The sequence below is a fragment of the Pistacia vera genome, unplaced genomic scaffold, assembly GCF_008641045.1.
Source record: "Pistacia vera cultivar Batoury unplaced genomic scaffold, PisVer_v2 Contig235, whole genome shotgun sequence".
In the NCBI taxonomy this organism is placed as follows: Eukaryota; Viridiplantae; Streptophyta; class Magnoliopsida; order Sapindales; family Anacardiaceae; genus Pistacia; species Pistacia vera.
In genome coordinates, this window is record NW_022196041.1 from 112827 (window position 1) to 135415 (window position 22589).

Here is a 22589-nt window from a genome sequence, read left to right on the forward strand (position 1 = left end):
ATGTTGATATAAAGCGGGTCATGCACGGCATTTAATCAAATTCATGTGCCCTTTTTTTTTTATTATTATATTATAAGTTTATAACTACCCTAACTAATGTCACGAATTCCGTTACATCCATCTTCTTGTTTTAATTAACACCCTAATCCACATTCCTACCTAATTAACCACTTTTTCCATCACTCTCTCAACTCTTAAAGCACTTGTCTCTTTTCTTTTTCTTTTTCTTTTTCTTTTTAATTTTTCCGCCATCATTTTCCCTAAAGCACCTTAACGTTGCATTACACATCAATTCTATAAAGGATTTGTGTTGCTACTTTGTAAGCAACACTAATCATAACATACCATTTCATTAAATTTATATTTCCTTAATTTTAGTTTTGCTACTATGTTTCGTATTTGTTATATATATATATATGTATATGTATATATATACATACCATGCGCATTGATTTGTGGGTTTTTTTTTTAATGATCAGGAGTGTTTGGGTCAGTTTGCGCATACCTCAACTAATCATTCGAGGCCCTGAAGTGAATGATCTGGTAAATCCTCTTAGTGGTCACTTATATTACTCTAGTAATGCCTGAGAAAACTCCAACTCAATAATTCATGTTAGACCCTTTTACTCTTTTACTATCAAGCCACCTAGTGGTGATTTCAAGTTCAATGTTTCAGTAAGTCACAAATATAGTAAGTTGCCATAAGGTGATTCGAATCTAGAAGATCAATGAAAGGAGCAAACGTTTTTTACCGTTAGACAAAACCCTTGGGGTTTATTGATTTGTAGTATTACTCATGTGACCGATAGTGCTATATATTATTTTAACACATAAATAACGTAATACACCTTAACACCAATTAGTGTGAATGAAAGACTTAGAAGAAGCTTTCAATCAAGTCTTGATTTTATATTGACCAAAGAGGGAAGCTAAATTGTAGGTGAAAATGGGCCAAGTGTAGCTAAGATTGATTGTGTAAAAGCAAAGACTAAAAGAGTGGTGGAGCCATGAGTTAGATCTCTTGAAATCTCATTTGATTTTGGGAGAGACCTGACCTGATTAAGGTAGAAGAATGGGTCAATAAAATCCTGATTTTTGTGTAAACAAAAGACCCCACGTTACCTCTCCCCAAGTCAAACTAACTAAAAACAGTTAAACTTTTTCTTTATACGAATCAATAGCCATAATAAATCTTAATTAATTAAGGAAAAAAAAATAAAAAAGGAAGAAATGGCCAACAAACACGCTTTGCTTTAGGTTAAAAGAAAGATTTTATAATAAAGATTGCAAGATTTGGGATGATTTCTTTTCTTATGTTTGCATGACATTTTCTGTTTATCACTTTAAGGTCAAATTTTTAAGGCTGTGTTTCTTTTCTTATTTGTTTTATTATTTAATATGAGTTCCGGGTGCGGGTTATTGTAATTTAAACTTTAAATTATAGTATCTTAATTTATATATAAATTATAAATATTAAATGAGTTTAAAATGTTTTATATGGCTTTTCACATGAAGAATGTGTTTTTTTTTTTTTTTTCATTGGGGTGTCTAAGCTAGTTTGCGAGCTCCTCAACTAATCCTCTGGAGTCTTAGAACTGTCCAACGACCACTCTTATTAGTGCATGGGGGACTCGAACTCATGAACTCATTGAACATTCTTTTGTTCTTTTACCATCAAATCACCCAATAGTAGTTCACATGAATAATGTATTATTTGAATTAAATAAAATGTGGGCATGAAAAGACTATTACAATGACTTGTTTTATATTAATATTAAGTTTGTGTTTGATAAGTTTGATAAAGTATGGAGCAATTTAAGCAGTTAATTTTTTTGGTTTGGTCAAAAGATTTGGCAATTTTTTAGTCTATAAGAAACACTTTTTGAATTTCCTTAATAAATTTTGATTGAGAAAGAGGGAAAATGGTTGTAGTTGAAGAAGGAAATGTTTGATCAGACGGCGCATGTGCGCAAGTAAAATCCAGTGGTAAAAAACTGTGAGGCGATGACAAATGGAGTAAGCAACACGTGGTGGAGAAGAGAGTGTGGGCCAAAACTCAAGTGTAAAAATTGAAACAAATAGGACCCCATAATTTTCTACTTTGAACAACGGACACCCCCCGATGACAGATTCGCAAAATTGAAGATTAGCAGAAGGGAATGAGCCACAAAAGATTTATATTTCATAATGGTCCCCAAAGATTTCAAATTTTGCTGATGTTCCCTACTATTTATTTCATGTCCCTTCACAATTATTACAATTGCAAGAAGGAGCAAGAGCAAAAGTTGATTCCTTCCTTGGTCTTCTTCATCTTCTATTTCCTCTGTTCTGTGTCTGTGCATGTTTGTGGTCCTTTTTTTGTAATTTCGCCTTTTCAATTCCTCTAAATTTTCATTATATGTTTCCTTTTATTGTTTACCCAAAACCAACAAGGCCCATCTTTTTATATTTATTCAGATTTGACTCATAAAAAATTACGTCTTATTCTTATTTATTGCGAAATAAATCAACACTGCTTTTTGAAACACTTTTGAAAACTATAGCATTGTATTTCAGTTATAATATCTTTACACATGAGTTAAAAAAAAAAAAAAAAAAATACTACAATTGGAAAGTGATTAAAGTGAGTAAGCAAATGCGACAAATTAAGATTGTCTAACGGTTAAAGATGTTGTTTTTTCATTGACTTTTTTTTTATTCAACTTAAAATCATCTACTATATACTTCCTCTGTTTTTTTTTAAATATTGTTTTAAGGGGTAATTTTTTCCAAATTAAATGTTCTTGTCTTGTCTATATAATAGGAGAGAGAAAATGTATATTATATTATATATAATTATTTAAATAATTCAATGTGTGCAGCGGAAAAGTTTTTCCACCTGTAAAATCAGAGGAAAAAATCAGGTGGGAGTAGTATATTAAAAAGTGTGCAATTGGCTAAAAGTCATTTATTGGAAACGGAGGGAGTATGATTTACTTAGTTTTTTCGTTTGTAAGTATTCAATGGATCTCAATGATTATTGATGTATCACAAATTGGTCTAGGTACATAATTATAAAAAAAAAAAAAAAAAAGTTGAGAAATTAAGTAGACGCATTAAAGTTAACGCGTATAAGACTAATAGGAAAGGGAAATTGTGTGGGGGACTTAATTGATTAAGTGATAATAGTAGTTTAATTAGTTAAACACCTTATTTTATATAGAAATGAGAATAAATAAATAAAACTAATGATACCAATGGGAACAAAGATCTCCGGATTTTCCTTAGTAATCAAACAAAATCCAATCAAAAGGACACCGTAAAGATAGAGAAATATGAGTGGTTGTACCAACAAGGTATGGAGAATCTAGTGAGAGATTTTGGCAACACAAAAAACCATATTTACTTCCCATTTTTTTTTTTTTTTTTTTTTCTTGCTGCTAAAAAACACTTCCTTCTCTCTCACCTACCTCATAATAAGAACCTACGAAACAAGCCACACCTCACCACTCTCTTCATATTCATTCATTCATTCATTCCATAAATCATACCCACCAACGCACGCTACCTTCTCTCTTTTTTACCTCTTCTTCTCTTTATATAATCAAACACTCTGAATTTTTTTAACACATAATTCATTTGTTTAATGGAGTTGAAATCAGAAACTGTTGAGGTTGAAGATACCCAGAAAGTTATACTACTTGAAGAAGAACAACCGCAACATGAAGAAGAAGAAGAGGAGAAACAGCAACAAGAATTGCAGGAAAGTTTTCATGTTTTGGCAGTTGATGATAGTGTCATTGACAGGAAGCTTTTGGAGAAGCTCCTTAAAATTTCTTCCTATCAAGGTAATAATCTATATATTAACATGGGGATTGATTATTAAAATTAATATTGACTCTTATATGCATTTTTTATGTTTTGTTCTTGTTGTTGTAGTGACTTGTGTGGACTCTGGAGATAAAGCCTTGGAATTTCTAGGTCTGATTGATAAGCTAGACACACCTACTGATTCTACTTCTTCTTCATCTCCTCCTCAGTCATTACAACAAGAGGTAAAATCTCTTCTCTATTGTTCATTTTTTATTTCTCAACTTTTCCCTCGTTGATCCACTTAGGGAACTGTCAACATAAATATATTCTTCTTTTTTAGAATACTCTTGAGTACTGGGTATTCAAGAGTTTAGTTTCAACTTGTGTCAGGAAGGAGTTATTATACAAGGGAAAGGGATACTGCTACTCATAATGATTGAGAAAATTAGGCAAAATTTTGGTTTTAATTAACATAATGGATGATTGGTTTGCTCTATATTCAATGTAGAAATTAGTTCCTTGTTTTTCTCATTCATCACTGACATATTAATCAGTCGATGCTAGAAATATTATTCTATGAAGTTTTAAACAGTTATCAAATGTGAAAACATGAAAAGGCAGGCAAAGGTAAAGTAGCTAGAAAGCCTTTTGATCTACTGTAATTAATTAGCCAATTAGCCTGCTTTTATAGTAATATAATCTGATACAAATTATCCAGAATAAAAAAGGGACCACAGAAATGCAGAAATTTAGCTGATATGGTTAAGGATATCTGTCTGTCTGTCGACATTAACAATATACACGAAGGGGGGACAGGGCCAAACCTTGGAGATGCAATGCCATTTTTTGCTTCTCAATTTCTGTGCCAATTCAATATTTTGCCTGTGGACCTCTCATTGATTAATTGCATGTTCCATAATCTGTTAGGTTTAGCCTTCAATCTTTTAACGTCCCACATTAATGAGAATCAAGCCAAAAAAAACTGTTTTCACTTCAATGTCCCTTGCCTACATGAGTACATTCATTTTACTCTTTATTCTATGATTAAATGGAAAAAAAATAATAACATTATGTTTATGATCAAATATTGCAGGGATCAAAGGTCAACTTAATCATGACTGACTTCTGTATGCCCGGAATGAGCGGCTATGATTTACTTAAACGAGTCAAGGTGAAGTCCATGATCTTATATTCCGTACTCCTTTCATCACTTAATCTAATTTAAAGCTTAAAATGTTTGAACTATTTGTGGAAACAACATGATATCTATTAGTTGGTTAAGAGATAGCTGATTTTTTTTTTTTTTCTATATATATAGAAATTTGGTAGGATGCTTCTCTGATAAGCTTGAAAACGTCTGAATTTTATAATTGTTGCTTCAAAATGACACAAAAAAGTTGGTTAGAAAATAGAATTCTTTACTTTAGTTTATTATTTGTTTAATATTCTTAAGTTTTGCTTAAACTTGCAGGGATCTTCGTGGAAAGATGTACCAGTTGTGGTCATGTCATCAGAAAATGTACCTTCGAGAATCAGCATGTAAGTTGTTTCTTTAATTGTCTTCAACTTTCTCCAAATAAAAATGACAGTAAGAAATTTAAACCGGATTAAAACAAAATGAAACCCGTGATTGAAAGAGATAAAAATTTAAGACTTGAGTGAGGTGACATTATGTTTTATTTCGAATCGACAGGTGCCTGGAAGAAGGAGCTGAGGAGTTTCTGTTGAAGCCGCTTCAGTTATCAGACTTGGAGAAGCTTCAGCCTCATCTATTAAAATCCCTGAATATGAATAACCAAACTTGTACAGAAATGGAGAAGGAGTTGACGAAGGACAACAATGAAAGCACGGACAAGAACAATTACAACGACTCTAACAACTATGTAAACAACAATAATAGTTTTAGCAAGAGGAAGGCTTTGTCAGCTGAGCCCCCAGAGAGGAGGCCTAAAATGAAAGAATTGGCAGTAGTATAATCTTTTTAAATTTTGATGGGAGATTGTGGTATAATTAGTCTACATTAGAGAGTGCATTAATTTTCCTAATACTTGGGTTACGTGATCATGTATCTACTTAATTAATTGGTAAATGTTGCTAATGTCAGGGTGACGGCCTTTTCTATAAACATATTATTATTGAAAATATTATATGCTAGTTTGGTGGGCAAAAAGCCATATATAAATAAATAACATAATTAATTAGATAAGAGAGAAGTAAACAAAAACGTATTTGGTCTGTAGGGCTAAAATTATGGGAATTACCCATGGCCATGAGCAGAGAACACAGACACTGATTACAAGTGGCGCAAGTCTATGAAATTTGTAGAATAAAGAATGAGTTGATATTGATATTAGCTGGAGGTGAACCTGATTTAGGATCAAAAGTCCCCATCGTCAGTCAATCGTATTTATTGTAGATGAAGATAGGATCCAGAACTACCTTTCAGCTGTTTGATTGAAAGGTACTTGAAACTTATCCAGTGACCCAGACTTCAAGAAGAAGCCCTACATCATAACACGGGCGATGTGGAATCTTGTGATAGAATCATAGATTAGAACAAGGTTTGAAAACCCGGGCCGGCCTGGCCCAGTTGGTAGAATCGGTTCAACCAGGATCCAAGTTATCAATTTCCACTGTTTATGAAAAACTCTAAAGAGGACAACGACCAACGAGCAATTGGTGGTTGGAATGTTGAGGGTTTGAAGAGGAGAGGCTAATGAGTGTAAAAGTGGTAACGGAGACAATTTTCAATGGGTGAAACGACTAGAAATTACAAAAATGTGTTGCAGCTTGTCGACAATTGAGGACGACAATCGATGAGTAATTGACGATTGGGGTGTTGGGAGTTTTAAAGAGAAAGGGTTGGTGAGTTTAAAGGTGGCGATGGAGACGATTTTCGACGAGTGAAACAATCGAAAATCATAAAAATTGCATAGTGGCAACGACTCTTGTTGTCGATGATGAGGTGAATTGGGGTGAGGTAAAATGGGTTTTGATAAGGAGGCTGAGGAGAGTATTTTCATAGTGATGAAAAGTGTTGTCGACACTGGGTGATTTTGAATGATTTCAAACCTGTAAAAACTTACACAATTTTTAAGAGTGTTTTTGCTAAATTTTAAACTTTTTTATATGCTAATATCACATCACTGGTCAAACCGGTTCAACCAGGTCCGACCACTTTGCCAGGTTGCACCAGGCCGGGTTTTTAAACCTTGGTTTAGAAGTGGCAATAATGTCTTCCTCTATTACAATAATTTACGTGGAGGCTGATAATTTTTTAAACAAATGATATTATACGATAGCACCAAGTCTATCATCAACATAAAAATAAAATGGTGGCAATTGCTCCAAAAGAAAATTTTTCTGGATATTAACGCCAACACAAACGAGAATAAACTATAGAAATATGCCAAACCACCGACATTAAATTAAAAATATCTCTTCTACATAATTAACTTACTATCTTGTTCCTTACGCCAAACACTGTTACAACTATGCTATTCCAAAAAGTAAATACCTGCTAAAACTGCCGAAAATGCCTCCTATTTATTCATGCAAACGGCAAACCTAAAAAGAAACTGAGAGGAAGGACATCAGGCTTCTTTGTTTTTGTTGTTGATATTATTGTTTGGTATAACAGCCGCCAAGCACAATACAACATGCGCATGTCTGTATACTCTCTACAGAGAGAAGCTGCCATTCCTGAAGATTCAAGAAATTTCAAACTTTTAGTAATAATTCCATATGACTAGCATTCAATTTTTTGCATGAAAGATTTTGAACAGAAATATGTACCTTCTTTAGAGTTCATCTTTTGCAGATGATTCATCTTTAACAGATTCTTCAACATCTTGAACAGATTTATCCCTGTTCTTCTCAATGAATTTGATAATGTCTTCCTTGGTCCTATCCCCCTCATAAGCTACTATCTTTCCACTAGCTGACCTGAAGTACACGCTTGGGAAACCTTGAACATCAAAAGTGTCGCCAGGGATATCATTTGCAGTTGCATCCTAGACAAACACAGGATCAAATCATGTCAAAAAGAATTTTTTCAACCACAAATATATTTATATTAAAGACTCTGCGCAGAGGAGATGAACATATTGAAACACGAAGATAAGGAAAATGATGAAATATCAAATGGTAACAAAGAAAATTTGAGTAAGGTCGAGTCTTAACAAATTAAATTAATGAGCAAAAACTAGCTGTTAATATATTGGACAAGGCATCATGTCAATGGGCCAAATATAGCTGTAAGCTCTTCCTAGTTCTTCTAAGCAACTGTTTTCATTAGATTTAAGGAGCTTTTTGGTTTTTCTTCATGTGAATAGTTAAAAATCCTGCCCAATCATTATAATAGACAATACAAGTTTCAGACATAAAACAATAAATTTGATTATTGATGTCAAGGAGAAGAAGGATCCACGCCAGTGGATGCAATAATCAATTAAATTACATTTCCAGCTGATGACTGCAATGAAATATTAGTTAAAGCCATAGGAGGATCTTCTTAGAGGTAGAAAAGTTGAAAAATCTTACAAATTTTGCAATAACAACATCGGCATCATTTTGATAAGAGACCGCAACTTCATCCAAGATTGGAGCCAATTTTTTGCAATGTCCACACCAAGGAGCATAAAACTCTAGCAGAACTGCATAGAGCAAAATGTCAACAAATATTAAATTTCAACACTCACAAGAGATATCCAAAAGAACAAAACTAATGAGTAATAAAATAAGACACAAAGTTTCAAAAAGCAGGAAATGGCAGTTATACTTGCAATTATTAAGCAGCTTCATTTATACAAATTACTTTATTACAAATTTCCATTTTTAACTGTAAAATTAGCTGGCTATTGATGTTTCAAATAAAAGAATTAGAAAATAAATGCATGCCATCAGTGATCACGAGAATCACGCCTACAACAAAAAGCATATAGCATAAACTGACACAAAACATTTCATGATTTCTTATTAGAAAGTGACACAAATCCTACAACGAAAAAGCATTTCCAGTATAATAACAACCTAACACAAACTACCAGAAAAGACACAAAATTTCAAACACAGTAAACAAACATAAAAAATGATAAGAGGGAGGTATTTAAAACACACCATTTTTTCCAGACTTGAAAACCATATCCTGAAAGCTTTCAGCAACAACCACCTTCACAGGCTCATTGTTCTCTTCAGGGATAGGCTCAGATTTTTTGAATGGTTGGATTTTACCTTCCTGCAAGTATAAACTTTCATAAAAAGATGCTTTCTGTGGAAGGTCTTAGTATAACACACCTTATTCTACAATAGCATCAATAAAGTTACATTTAACAAGTAAAACATTAACTTGGCAACTCCATCTCACCTATCATATAAGGACATCATGAAATTCTCTATTCTCATTTGAGGAAAAAGCACAATAAATACAAGAAGCAGATACCTTGTATTCCTTCATCCAAGGAGCAATCTGATCAGCCTCCAAATTAGGTTTCAAATACTTCTGCCCATCAGTTGTCTGTATAATGATGAGAGGCACTTGGCTTTCTTTGAGTCCAAAGTACTATTGTTCAATCCATGAGAAATAATTGACATGTCAGAAAACGATATCAAATTTGAAACACTAAATAGAAACTAGCAGATCAATGCATACTAACCTGGAAGGCACCTTGACTAGCGTCAAGATCTCCCATCAGAAAACTGATGCCCTGTCCTTTGTATTGATCAGCAACTTCACGATATTTCGATTTGAAAGAATCAGCACCTTCGCTGTTGAAGTTCATAAACAACATTGCCTATATTTGCAATTTAACAAAAAATTAGACAATGATCCATTAAGAGTTAGTTTGATAAACAGAATCAACTATTTTGCTGCCATATATCATTAATAATACCAGACAAATCAAATTTAGGAAATAAAAAAAAAAGGAAAAAGGAAACAGAAGATGAGAGACACAAGACATTAGTGTCTATATGAAAGGATCAACATATTCCATCCTAATTATATAAAAAACATGACAATCAATTTTTTTTTTTTTTTTTTTTTTTTTTTTGGGGGAAGGAAGTTGGAGAAAATGGCAATCCAAGACAACTGCACTTTCCTGTGACATAAAAGCCTATCTACAAAAAGAAGAGAAAATCTAAAAATGGTTTGAGAGACTAAAGGTTGTGAGATCACAAAATAGCAGTTGATCCTATTCTAAAAAAAGTATTTGTTTCAAAGAAATTACCATGCTCGCAACCTATAATCTATTGCTCTGATGCCAGATATGGAGTGTTCATTTTGAAGCCACCTAGACCTTTTCTATTTCTTATTTCATTTTCCCTGTAACCAGGTACCATGAACCCACATGGAATTCCAGCCTTGCTTTTCAGAATGATAATTTTATTACATAAGAAAAATATCAAATGTAGTATTTTAACAAAATATAGAACACATATTTTATGAAAGTCTGCTTCAGCAAGTGCCATAAACAGAAAGGTCATATATGTCCCAACCTACTCTTCACTTACTTACAACAAACGGAAATAAGATGATTTCCATATGTAATGGTACAAAATTTTTAACTAAATTGAAAAGGACAGAGTAACTTTATATACTGGTGCATACCTTTGCATTCGGACTGTTAAAGAATTTTATGACGAAAGGGTGCAAGCTTGGGTCACTGCTAAACAGAGTCACAAGGGGAATGCTAGATTCTTCAACAAACTTCTCAAGAGCATCCACCTTAAAATCCTGCAAGCATGAAACTTTGGTAAATTAGCTGCTTGAGCATAGCTTGACAAAACCATTTACACATGTATATATGATAATGATACTGAAAACACAACCCAAAAATCAGAGAATAGTCTCCTATACCTTAGAGTCAACAAATAGTTCATCAAAAGGCTTGAACAACCTTACTGCAGGCCCGGTCACTGATGACTCCCCACGTGGAAGGAGTTTGGCATTTTGTGTATGACCAAATTCGTAATCTGATCGCAATTTCTCAGCAACAGCCATGAAGTTCTCAAACTCCTCTCCAGATAATTTCGGGAAAACGCCAACCTACAAAATACATGCATAAATGTTTAAATACAAGTTTAAATTTCCTCCAACCAAACAAATAAACCAAAGTATTCATGTCACACTTACAACAACTATCTTCTTCTCATCAATAAAACCACTAGCATCTTCTGTAGTCTTTATTTCAGTTGAAGCAGGACCGCTCTGTTTCTTTAAATATGCAACAATACCCTCAGCATCCCGGGGTCCTTTGTATTCTTGAACTGACTTCCCTCCATCCCTCAAAATCTTAAGTGTGGGGAACCCCTTAATCTCAAATTTGGTTGCGAGATCTTTGTTTGCTTCCTCATTAGCATCAACTTTGGCAAGAACAATAGGCGGATCATGACTACTCAAAATAGATGCAGCTTTCTCATACTACAAATAATAACAGACACCTTGTTAATTTGTTATCAGCAAATTGAACGAACATTATATTCGATCATAAAAATATAAAATAAAACAAGGGTAGATCAGTACCTCTGGAGCAAGACTTTTACAGTGGCCACACCTGAAAAATAATACAGAAATTAGCAACATGCAATTGATAAATGTTACGATTTCGGGTTGTTGTTGGCTCAGAAAATTACAAAATTATAAACATGGCATGCATTAAACTAAATCTTAGTATGAATGGTCAACCTAATACAAAATTAAACAATTAATTAATAATTTATATAAAAAAAAAAATCCGCCGAATTAACAGTTAAAATAAACAAATTAACCAAACAAAGAATGTCTAGACTGCAGCTCAAACATTTAAAAATTGCCTTAAGCCAGGGAATGAAATTAAAATCTCATGAAAAACAAGGAGCAAAATCTAAGATGTGCAGAGAACGAAACACGATTAACTAGATCTATACAAGTAAGAATTAAAGGAAGTGAAAATTATACCAAGGCGCGTAGAATTCAACGACGATGAACTTGTGTTTACCGACAGTGTCATCGAAGTTGGAGTGATCCAAAGTTACGACGAACTCCTTGGATTCGGTGCTCTTACTCTCTTCAGCAAAGACCGGCGTGAGTCCACAGGCGATCACCACCACCAGAGGAAATATCAACCATTTGATCGCCATTATCACAGCTATTTTTCTGAAAAATATCTTCAGATACACTTTTCTTTTATTCAAGTGAGGAGAGTAATGGGGGTTTTATGGAGATGCGAGTTAGAGATCCAACGCGACAAACATGGTACTCACACGTGACTCAGTGGAAAGTGCTCACGTGAATGAACAGCGCGAGTACTGTTGAAACAAACGTACTCGCGCTGTATGTGGATGAAAATCCACGTGGAGAAATTTGATTGGGGATTTTTCGTCATAGGAACTGCTAATAGTAATTTGGAGTGTGGAAGTCGTATAAGGCAAATATATATATATTTTAATTACAACAATAATAATATTTGATTTTAGCATAGTCTTAAGTCCCATATCCAATCGAAGGGATTTAGTTTAATTACAACACTAATTTTGGGATTTGCATAGTTTAATAAATAGTTATACAAGTTGCAACAATCATCAATCTAAATTTTATTATTATGTTTAAATCTAAATTGCTTTGGTACAATTGAGATACATTACATTTTATTCAGTTTTGGATCCAAAATCTATAAATTTCGTATACGAGAATAATCCTAAAAACACAGTATTGAAGTTTAGTCAAAGAATTAGGTTCCTCTCCTTTTAAGGATTGCCGTGAGCTTTCAACTACATAATTAAAGTATAAGTCAAAAACCCTAAAAATCTAGCCATAATAATCTTCTACTCTCTACAAACCTCTTTCATTCATTTATTTGCTATCTTTTTTTTTAACCGGAGTTGGAAAAAGAAAATGCATGTTAAATATTATATCAGGAATTACTCCACGTATTGTTTGACAATGATTTGATAGAATCCTTTTCAAGATTTGATAGATAATTTGACAAGTCAATGATTTTTTTTTGTGTGTTTCAAAGACCAACATGTTAACTGATCGAATTCGATAAATTAGATCAGATTTTGCAGTTTTTTCTTTTGTAGTACCTTAACATGGCACGAGCGCAAACGGGGTTCAAGAATCCGTTTTCTTCTTAATCAGGTTGCGCTATCAATTTAACGCGGATTTTGCAAAACTTTCAGTTTTAAACTTTCAGTCTTATTTATAACCGCTTATCTTGTAATCATTTTCCCTAATCTTATTTGATAATTTTGTTTTAACGTTTGTAGCCAAACTTCCTGTTCCTGGGTTCTTATTTATGATTTAAGTTAGATATAAACTTCCTTCTGTCACAAAACAGTATAAAAAGGATGTTTTTTTTTTTTTCCCTTTCAAGAAGAACTTTTGTCTGTTAAAAGGCAACTTCTGCCTCATTTAGAAGATAAGGGTTAGACTTAGATTCCCAAATGAGTAGAGACTAAAATCACATCATTCATAAACTATACGCTATTTCCTTATTTTGACCCCATAATTTTTTACTTTATAGATTAGATGTAATTAGTTAGCAACTTTAACCTCCAGGACCATAACAACTCAGTTGCAAACTGCTGAAAAATTCAATACTGCTTGAAAAGTAAGATAAAACCTCTGAGTAGATTGTTTCAGTAACAATCTCAAAACATCAGACTTATAAAACTACAAACATGATGTGCATGCAAAATGCTTGTGCAACACTTTCATATACTTCAGTTGACACGAAACAAATTCCCGGTTAAAAGCAGGGCCGGAAGAAATAGCTTTCCATTCATTATCAGATTGATAATCAAAATTTTGAAGTTTCAACACTACACATCTACTCCTGACTACAATCTTCCCAAACAATTCCAGCGACAACCGGTACATCTACCCACAACCCATCAACCAATAAATGAATTTCTGTACAAAATTCCTACCTATCTAATTAAAGGGGTTAAACATTACCAAAATTTTGAAACGAGCAATTTCAACTCTTGAGCTCCCCAAAGGATGCGCTGCGTGAACTTCTTGCAACTCTACATTCTCTAAATGATTCTACAATCCCCTTTCTTCACATCTTCAGTTAGTTGCTCCTTGTAATGCCTAATATTCACTTCCTATAGATCTTTTTTTTCTCAGCCAATCTAACATTATACATAACTGATCTCACTGCAACTGTACATATTCAGGCAGGCTTCTTCCCCAAAATAAGCCACCACGGTCAGATTGAAGCCAAAATACTAATTTATGCATTCCCTATGAGTTTCCGGTATGCTCAAGTCTGACTTCCTCGTGAACTTTCACTACCTCTGCAGTGAACTTGTTTAATGCCTCAAAAATGGGGACAAAACCTGCCTGCAAACTACTTGAAGCTGCATTGTGAACTAGTTTAATGGCTTCCTTATGCCTGGCTTTCTCTTCTTCCAATTTCTTTTTCATTGAATCCAAATCCACCTTCAAATCATCAAGAGGTGAAACTCCACTTCCCGAGACCTTGGACACAGCTGTTTTGTCAGACAACGCATCTTGGTCATGTTCTATTTTCCCCCTCTCCATGCGTAATGTCCTAAGCTGTTGCTCAAAATCCTTTGAGGTATATTCTGCTTTGATCCTTTGACGTTGCTCCTCATCTTGCCTTTCCCATAACTGATGTAAAGTTGAAGCAAATCCACTCATAGCACCCGTCACCTCCTTCTCAGAAATTCTATCAATTGCTTGGTACCAATCATTGCAAATTACAAAAATTGGAGGAGCTCCAATCCGACTAGGAGAGAAAGGAACTTGTCCATCAGGGGTTTCTTCAGGTTCATAAAGAAGGCACCTCAAAAGCCACCCATTTAAGGATTCAACGTAGGATTTTTGGGTCTTAACCCAATTATTAAATCGGGAACACCAATTCATAAGCTCCATCTCAAGATCAAGTGTAGCTTTTAGACCAGAATCTCTTCGGAAGCTTGTGTTTGCTTTAAGAGAGCGAACTTTGCTTTCCATGATAGCTTGGAACTGTTTCTGGTGGCATTTTAGCATGGACCTCCACATTCTTATCAATCTGCAAATGGAAAGGTTGATTTTCTCAGATAAACAAATAAAGAAATGAAAAGGTTAATCAAAGCCTTTAGGCAAGAGGAGACGGACCAGAATAATAAGATATTCCTATAGGCTATAGACATTTGATTATTAAACACCAAAAATAAAATAAAATAAACTACTCCAAAAATAAAATCACTATATACCCATGAATTAGTTCAGTGAGTTGTGGCCGCAGTTCTTCATCCCTCAACTTATGCATCCGGCTTGATATAGAATCAACTGCTCTGATACAAACATTAATTTTGGTCAGCAACTTTCTGATTGAAGCCTGTGTAGCATCAATCTTGCTGGACTCTGCTCCTCGGTCATCTAACATTCTTAGTCTCTTGCACTGCTTTTCATATATAACTCTTAACTTTTCTTCATCCTAAAATCAGCAGAAATACCTATAAATGTTAAACCAAATTCCATAACAACTAGATATCAAACAACTTGAATGCAAACAATTAAGAAGTTAAAGAGTAAAGAAGCTGATAATTGACATCCAAGTCACATTTGATATACACAACAGGATTGTATTATGTTTTAAAAAGTATAAAGATTTTTTAGAATCAGAATTTCACATAGAACAAATTTCGCATGGCAGAAGAGACATCTAAAAACCCACAAATCTGGAGCCTAACAGCAAGGAAAATTAAAGGACAGTTTCAACTAGTGAATTCAGCAAGCAAAAGAGACTACACGTAAGCCTGAACAATGATTAACCAAGAAAAATGGCTATGCATGACCATAGACATGAGGTATAGAAAAAGAATCTGTATCAACCACAATTTTCAATTTCAAAATTATTTAATGTTCCAAATGAGTAAGTTTTTTGCATGGCAGCTTCAAGCATGATAATGCAGTAATAAGAATTCTAAAGGTCCATTAAGAAAACAATAATCAAAACAGTAAGATATATTGAAAAATTTTCAAAATCATATATGCTCCCTTACCTTAACTTCCTTGTATAATTTCTTCTCCCAGGCGTAAAGTTTCTCCAAAGTTGATGAAAGGTTTGCAGAATTCATGTCAAAGTCTTTCCCGGGATCCCCACAGTATGCTTTTGCCATCTTCATTGTCCTAGAACTTAACCGAACTGAACGCCTATGTGGAGGATGTGAAGATAACATGGATGGTGCAACTAGGTACATGATCCTGGAAAAGATAACTGCATATGGACATGTAAGTCAATAGAGAGTCATGGTAAATGCTAGCGTACAGGGATTGAATTTAATGTTAATCAACCATAAAATTGATCAAGCTACATGAGATAGATCAGCAAAGGGGATTTTTTTTCTAATCTAAAGAAACAGATAAAAGTGAATAACATCTTAAAGGTTCCATCTGTAAGCTGACTTGTTTTAAATTGTAGTGTAATCAGCTGTGTAAAAATAATCTGTTTCCAGGTACAAACTGGACAAATCCCCACCAGGTTATTCATACAGGTTACAGCCAATACCAAGCATATGAATGTTATCCTGTTAGCAACTCCAATAAAAACTCATTTTACCAAGAAAATGTAGAAATCTTTTTTCCAAAAATTGTTCCACAAGAAAATCCCTAGCAACTCATTCACTTATCTTTGGTGCCCAACACCATCAAATTCACAGTAAAGTTAATGCATCCAGGGGGGCCCTATAGTAGGTATATCAGAAGAGTTGTCTAAAAAAAATGATGAAACTGCAAGCAAACACCAGAGCGAAATACAAGAAAGCTGCATATATAATTGGAAATACTGAGCTATTAAATGAAATATGTATAACTAAAAAAAATTAAACAAAATGCAGCTCTTCAAGGCAGATGGACGCAAAACAGCATCACAAAACAAGAAAGCAGAATATGTGTGGACTGACTTGAGCAAAATTGACAAATAGTTTGGTCCAAACAAAAAAAGAAGGCCTAGAAATAAGACCAAGTGACCATTAATTGTTTAAGTCAAGCTTTCAGAAAAGCATTTTTTCCTGTTTGGACAACTGAAAGATTGTGGCTTTTACCAAAAGGTGGTCCTGAGGCATCACAACCCAGATCTTCCAAGAGCAAACCACATATGTTACAACTCGACTAAGCTGGGTCAACTAATATAATGCACTCAACTAGCAATTCACAGAAGTAACTCCCCACCAACAAAGAGCTGCTGCGACTTAAATAATCACACAAATGATAAACCTATATGCAAATATTATCTGAAAAGGTGGTAAAGAGCATTCAAAATGCACAAAAATATATCCCAACCACAGAAACAAAACTGTAAAGTAAATACGTTCACAGAAAGCAAAAATCAAATAAACACAAAAGGCTTAAATCGTACCCTTAAGAAATGGAGTGGTTCTACGCTGATAAGGCAACTTTCCGACCTCAAGCAACACGGCAACCTCTTTCCCATAACTAGAAGCAATCTCAAACTCATCTCTGATCTCCTTTACCACCTCCTGAAGGTCCCTTGTTCCATGAACTGACAATGTAGTTAAACTACTGGGCTTGGAAGATTCAGTTTCAACAGTAGTAATTGGTGAGTCCTCAACCTCAAAACTCACCCCCTTTTTTCTCACACTGTCCTCTTCAGAACTCTTTGACACAATACTTTCAAGACTACTACCACTACTGCCCTTAACCTCCTTAGGCTCTGTTTTCTCAAGTTTTGGTGACTCACTACTAGCGTTTCGCATTGGCACTGACCTAGACGTTCCCTCTCCAAAGTTCACATTCTTGTTTTTATTATTACTACCACTTTTCACGTTTACATTCATTTCATCGTTTATTTTATTTTTCTTTTTTTCATTTTTATAAACTTCTGGCTCTGTCTCATCTTCCAAAGGTGGAATACCTTCTCTCTCCCTCACCACAGTCGAATCCGGACTACTCGAATTCGACCTGTACCCGTATCTAAATGAACCCGGGTACATACCATAGTTGTTACTACTGCCATCATAAGTGTCGAACACATTCAGATAATCCCACGTGGACACCCTCGGCGGCGAGGGAGGTGGCCGCGGCTTAGCTGGTGGACTCGTCCGCTGATCATTTCCTGAAGGTGAACCCATTGAGAACCCGAAAAACCCACCACTCTGATACATAGGCGGATAACCCGGCCCACCGTAGCCGTATCCATAACCCGACCCAGCATACTGTCGCTCGGGCTCCTCGTAAACAACAGACTTCGCCGGTGCAGCAGATTTTTTCATATAATACATGTTGTAGTTCCGATTTGGAGGATATGCCCAGTCTTGTTGATCTGGAGGGTATGCCCAGGTCTGTTGATTTGGGGGATAAGCAAAGTCTTGTTGATTTGGAGGGTAAGAGTAGTTTTGTTGGTTTGGAGGGTAAGCGTAGTCTTGCTGGTTTGGAGGGTAAGAAAAGTCTTGTTGATTTGGAGGGTAAGCAAAGTTTTGTTGTGCATGATAATATGGATAATTGAAACCATTGTACGAAGAGGACGATGGCTCATCTCGTTCATGGTGTTCGTGCTCGTGTTCATGTTCATGTCCATCTTCGTCGCTATCCTCTATATGGATATGACCTGAATCCGAGTCCGTATCCAAATCCGACCCGGAAGACAAATGCAAGTGCGAATCTTCGTGTATTTCTTCCTCTTTTAACTTATCATCAACGGAATGAGAAATCGACGTGGACGAAGAAGTGTTCCGGATTTTCCTTTGCTTGGACGAGGATTTGCCTTCGTCGGACGGCAAGGTGAGAACCGGAGAGTCTGGGGAAGATCCAGAACCTCCGATCACGAGCTCTTCCTCCACGAATTTTCGGAACGCGTCACCAACTTCCTTCAACGAATAAAAGTAGGACACGTGTGCGGCAGCGAATGCGTAGCGGTGTTCGGACGCCTCTTTCAGAAGCTGCTTGCGTTCTCGGCAGAGCGTCACGAGCGGTAAGTCATCGATTTTGGATCCTCCACACCCCATGTCGAAGAAGAAGAAGAAGAAGGAATTTGCATAAACAAGTCACGTGACGGAGGAGTGATGATGATGATAGGACGAAGAAGAACACTACTCATGGTGCCTGTTGTTGTTCGTAGAAAGGATAACCAGAAGAAGGCATTGTGCAGGGGCAAGTCAGTAAATAACAGTAGATCCAAGGCTAATTTCAAATTCTCACCTCAACAGTCAACACACAAAGTTCATCATCAAAAACAAAATAAAAACAAAACCCTACGACACAGAGAGAAATAGAAACGGAAAGAAAAGAAGAGGAATGAATCTGACCGTTGAGATGAATGAAAGAGAAACACAACCGTCCATGCAATTGAAAAATTGAAACTGAGATACGCTGAAGAGAGGTTTTTGTATTCTTGTGATTATAGCTTCTTCTTTGTTTATTTATTGATAAAAGAGACGACGTTACCTGGAGATTTTAAAAGTGGTGGGGATATGTAATGAAAAGAAAATTAATTAATGAGAGAGAAGGAGTGGTGGAAAAAAAGGAGAGAGAAGAAGAAGAAAAGAGTTTGTCTCTCTTGTTCAGTGAAACAGAGATGGTTTCAGAAACTGCAGCGGGAGAAGAAGGCTCGTGGAACCCGCCATTGGCTACGGACCCTGTCACAGTCATTATTATTACCACACCAATTTTAATTTTAATTTTAATTTTGTGTTTTTTGGTGTTTCCTTTTTCTCGTTTGGTTACTTGCTCTTGCTCTTGGTGGCCTGCACTGCGGAGTAATTACACCTATACGCCTACGTTTTCCTAGTCATTCATTCCACGTTCTGTAGCTTTTTGTTTTATCGCAGTAAATATGCGCGTACGAATACAGGATAAAACAAAGTATTTATTAAATAAGGATAAGAGTATAAATACATTGTTGACAAAAATAGATAAAAATGCAGAATCACATGAAAGCAGAAACCTAACACATTTTCTTTGCTCTTTTTTCAGAGAATATAATAATTTAATTAATTATAATATTTAGTGAATCACCTTGGATACCCTTTAGAATTGCTAAACCTAAACCTAGAGATGGTGATCATATAACATTGCTATTACATATGGATCATTTCTAGACATTGATAATTGAATATGTGTTGGCATTTTAGCTGACACATTTAATGCCCTTTGATTGGGATTTCTTATCTCATATTCAAATTACTAGTAAATCAGCAACTTTAATATATTACTCAAGAATAAGTTTTTTTTTTATTTATTTATACATTAAAAAAAAAAAAAAAAAAAACCGAAAGAGACTTGTTAGCATGATGACGATGCCTTTAACTGCTTTCATCAATCATCACCATAAGTAAATAATGCCAAAGTAGTATCCCATGCACTTTATGTTAAAAAATAAAACGGTGATAGCAGCAAGCCTTTTCCGTTTTTTTATTATTAAAAAAATGTTGATATTATCAAAAGTATTTTTTTAATTATTATTTATTACTTTTTTTTTAATAACGCTGATAATAATGAAAAGCATGCTTTGATGTTAAACATCTGAGGATTTTTAGGAGTACTTTTCTCAAAGGAAAAAACTTTCATAAAAATATTCCTAAGTAGGTTTTTTTTTTTTTTTTTATATGACTAAATGTTGCGTCTATTTATAAGTATTTCAACTAATTTCTCGAGAATTTAAAATTACTGATGACATAAAATTCTAGTAATTAACTCTATTAGTACTCAAAGAGGAACTCAAATTCAGATCTCTTAAATAATCTTTACTATTAAGAAATAGTTTTGGTAAAAAAAAAAAAAGTTCCAAAGGTTTTGGTTTAAAAAAGTATTTCACCAAATAACATCATAAAAATTAATAAATTACATGTGCTAATTGTGAAGATGATAATATATAAGTTGATGGCTACGGTGCGGATGTGGTAGGGTAGTTTGAAACTTAGCGCAAGGTATAGCCGTAAAGGTAGTGTTTATGACGTGAAGTAAATAAACTAATAAAGGTGGTGTTTGGTGGGCGGAAAGAGAATATTGGTAAGATGGAGTGCGTGTATCAGCAGGACCAGAAAAATGCACGCTCCTGCATCCAGAATCAACAAAGAGTAAGACTCAAGTTACCATTTTAATCTTCCCAATTCACTCTATATTTATTTATTTATTTTAAATCGTACATTACATTTATTTTATTGTATCGGATATCATATCACGCTTCTTCCTTTCCGTAATTACATTAACTTCGTCTCAATTTACAATATCGCCGTGCATGTCCTATCTGCATTTATGATTTACCTGCCCACTTCTGTTGGACTAATATTACAACTAAAATCTCTTCTCATGCATTTTCTCCGACAAATCCAACATCTACCTCACAAAATTAGTTAGTTGGTAAGTCATAATTTATCATGTGATAACCAAGTTAAACTCATTATAAATTAATTAATTACCGTTATATCAAAATTATAAAAAATTATTTATAAAAAAAATAATAAGTGTAGTATTACTTTTATTTTATTATCACAAAATAATAATAACACTTTTTTTAAAAAAAAAATTTTGAATATACATTTTAAATAACTGATTTATACACATACTGAGAGTGATTAATTTGATTGAGAAAGAGAGACAAACTTTGGTAAGGGGAAGTTGTTTAGCGAAAGGAACAAGAAGAAAAATGATAAAAGGGAGTTGTTGTTGTTAAGTAGAGATTTGATAGAAGCATTAGATTCTTTTGTGGCCCATCCCCGATTTCATTTATTTTGTTCCTCCTAAATTTATATACATTTACATATTGGTGGATGGATGGAATAGTGTGTTTGTCTCTCTCTTTTTCTTTTAACTTTTTCCCTTTTTCATTTACTTTCAAATAAACAAAAAACATGACCATGCCTAATTCTCTATTGTAACCCACTTGGATTTCGGGTCCACCGTTGCTAACGCCAGCACACAACATGCCTTTCAGGCACGAGGCGTCCACACTCTTCTTCTCTTTAATATTCTTTCTCGGGTCGGGCTACATTTGACCACACCATACAATAATAACTTGACCCATTTAACCTCAATATTATTAGTTGGACGGTGAGATGACAATAAAACTCAATCTAAAATTAAAAATATTTGTAATAATCAAGAATTTGAACGATATAAAAGTGAAGAGCAGGTATTGAAGCGTAGAGTGTAGAGCAGGGGAACAATTCTCGTAAAGTGAAATAGGGTTTGACTTGATAGGTTACTGCGCTGAAAATCATGGTGCGTGGTCGTGTCGTGATAATAGATCGTTTGACCCACCTAACCTTAAGCTAAATCCCTCCAACACAGATACCTTTTATCACGTGGGCTCCATTGTCACTGAATATTATTATTTAAATTTAGATTCCTTGCTGTTCCACCCTGATCTACTGTAACGTTATCGATGCCTAATCAATAACCAGATTGTCGATCATAATATAGTACCGTTCGATTCAAGTTACCGGATTAGATTTGGATCCAATATTTATATTTGTTTCCTTTAAACAATCGGATCGGGCTTCTTCCGCTGTCTGAGATTAGGTAGAATATTCCTTANTTCTCTCGGGTCGGGCTACATTTGACCACACCATACAATAATAACTTGACCCATTTAACCTCAATATTATTAGTTGGACGGTGAGATGACAATAAAACTCAATCTAAAATTAAAAATATTTGTAATAATCAAGAATTTGAACGATATAAAAGTGAAGAGCAGGTATTGAAGCGTAGAGTGTAGAGCAGGGGAACAATTCTCGTAAAGTGAAATGGGGTTTGACTTGATAGGCTACTGCGCTGAAAATCATGGTGCGTGGTCGTGTCGTGATAATAGATCGTTTGACCCACCGAACCTTAAGCTAAATCC

General features: G+C 34.6%; 3 protein-coding genes across 4 annotated transcripts; 1 reads left to right on the plus strand and 2 right to left on the minus strand.

The window, feature by feature from the left end:
* Window positions 1–3463: 3463 nt before the first annotated feature.
* LOC116131618 (two-component response regulator ORR9-like) lies at window positions 3464–5799 on the plus strand. Its single transcript, XM_031417280.1, has 5 exons — window positions 3464–3827; window positions 3919–4034; window positions 4886–4963; window positions 5264–5331; window positions 5486–5799. The coding sequence occupies exons 1-5, from the start codon at window positions 3626–3628 to the stop codon at window positions 5766–5768; spliced, it is 747 nt and encodes a 248-aa protein (XP_031273140.1). The 5' UTR covers window positions 3464–3625; the 3' UTR covers window positions 5769–5799.
* Window positions 5800–7184: 1385 nt separating this feature from the next.
* LOC116131594 (protein disulfide-isomerase-like) lies at window positions 7185–11977 on the minus strand. The gene is made up of 11 exons (XM_031417246.1): window positions 11729–11977; window positions 11315–11345; window positions 10925–11212; window positions 10649–10837; window positions 10400–10525; window positions 9447–9584; window positions 9233–9352; window positions 8911–9028; window positions 8335–8447; window positions 7588–7805; window positions 7185–7494 (listed from the first exon to the last, which is right to left on the minus strand). The coding sequence occupies exons 1-10, from the start codon at window positions 11908–11910 to the stop codon at window positions 7593–7595; spliced, it is 1518 nt and encodes a 505-aa protein (XP_031273106.1). The 5' UTR covers window positions 11911–11977; the 3' UTR covers window positions 7185–7494; window positions 7588–7592.
* A 1361-nt stretch (window positions 11978–13338) lies between these two features.
* On the minus strand, window positions 13339–19351 carry LOC116131593 (nitrate regulatory gene2 protein-like). 2 transcript variants are annotated; one of them, XM_031417245.1, is made up of 5 exons: window positions 19051–19351; window positions 17145–18847; window positions 15790–16004; window positions 14998–15221; window positions 13339–14813 (listed from the first exon to the last, which is right to left on the minus strand). In XM_031417245.1, the coding sequence occupies exons 2-5, from the start codon at window positions 18748–18750 to the stop codon at window positions 14021–14023; spliced, it is 2838 nt and encodes a 945-aa protein (XP_031273105.1). In that variant the 5' UTR covers window positions 18751–18847; window positions 19051–19351; the 3' UTR covers window positions 13339–14020. The 2 variants fall into 2 exon arrangements, with proteins under 2 accessions (XP_031273105.1, XP_031273104.1); XM_031417244.1 differs by having other exon boundaries at window positions 17145–19351.
* Between the last annotated feature and the right edge of the window lie 3238 nt (window positions 19352–22589).

What these genes read in the sequence shown, in the direction of transcription:
- LOC116131593 (XM_031417245.1), bottom strand. Translation starts at nt 18,750, where the DNA reads ATGGGGTGTGGAGGATCCAAAATCGATGACTTACCGCTCGTGACGCTC. An exon ending in AACCACTCCATTTCTTAAGG is followed by an intron (nt 16,005 to 17,144) that starts GTACGATTTAAG and finishes GTCCATATGCAG; the next exon opens with TTATCTTTTCCAGGATCATG. An exon ending in AATTATACAAGGAAGTTAAG is followed by an intron (nt 15,222 to 15,789) that starts GTAAGGGAGCAT and finishes TGCTGATTTTAG; the next exon opens with GATGAAGAAAAGTTAAGAGT.
- LOC116131594 (XM_031417246.1), bottom strand. Translation starts at nt 11,910, where the DNA reads ATGGCGATCAAATGGTTGATATTTCCTCTGGTGGTGGTGATCGCCTGT. An exon ending in TTAACAGTCCGAATGCAAAG is followed by an intron (nt 9,585 to 10,399) that starts GTATGCACCAGT and finishes TTGCAAATATAG; the next exon opens with GCAATGTTGTTTATGAACTT. An exon ending in TTTCAAGTCTGGAAAAAATG is followed by an intron (nt 8,448 to 8,910) that starts GTGTGTTTTAAA and finishes TGCTCTATGCAG; the next exon opens with TTCTGCTAGAGTTTTATGCT.
- LOC116131618 (XM_031417280.1), top strand. Translation starts at nt 3,626, where the DNA reads ATGGAGTTGAAATCAGAAACTGTTGAGGTTGAAGATACCCAGAAAGTT. An exon ending in CTCAGTCATTACAACAAGAG is followed by an intron (nt 4,035 to 4,885) that starts GTAAAATCTCTT and finishes CAAATATTGCAG; the next exon opens with GGATCAAAGGTCAACTTAAT. An exon ending in ATTTACTTAAACGAGTCAAG is followed by an intron (nt 4,964 to 5,263) that starts GTGAAGTCCATG and finishes TTAAACTTGCAG; the next exon opens with GGATCTTCGTGGAAAGATGT.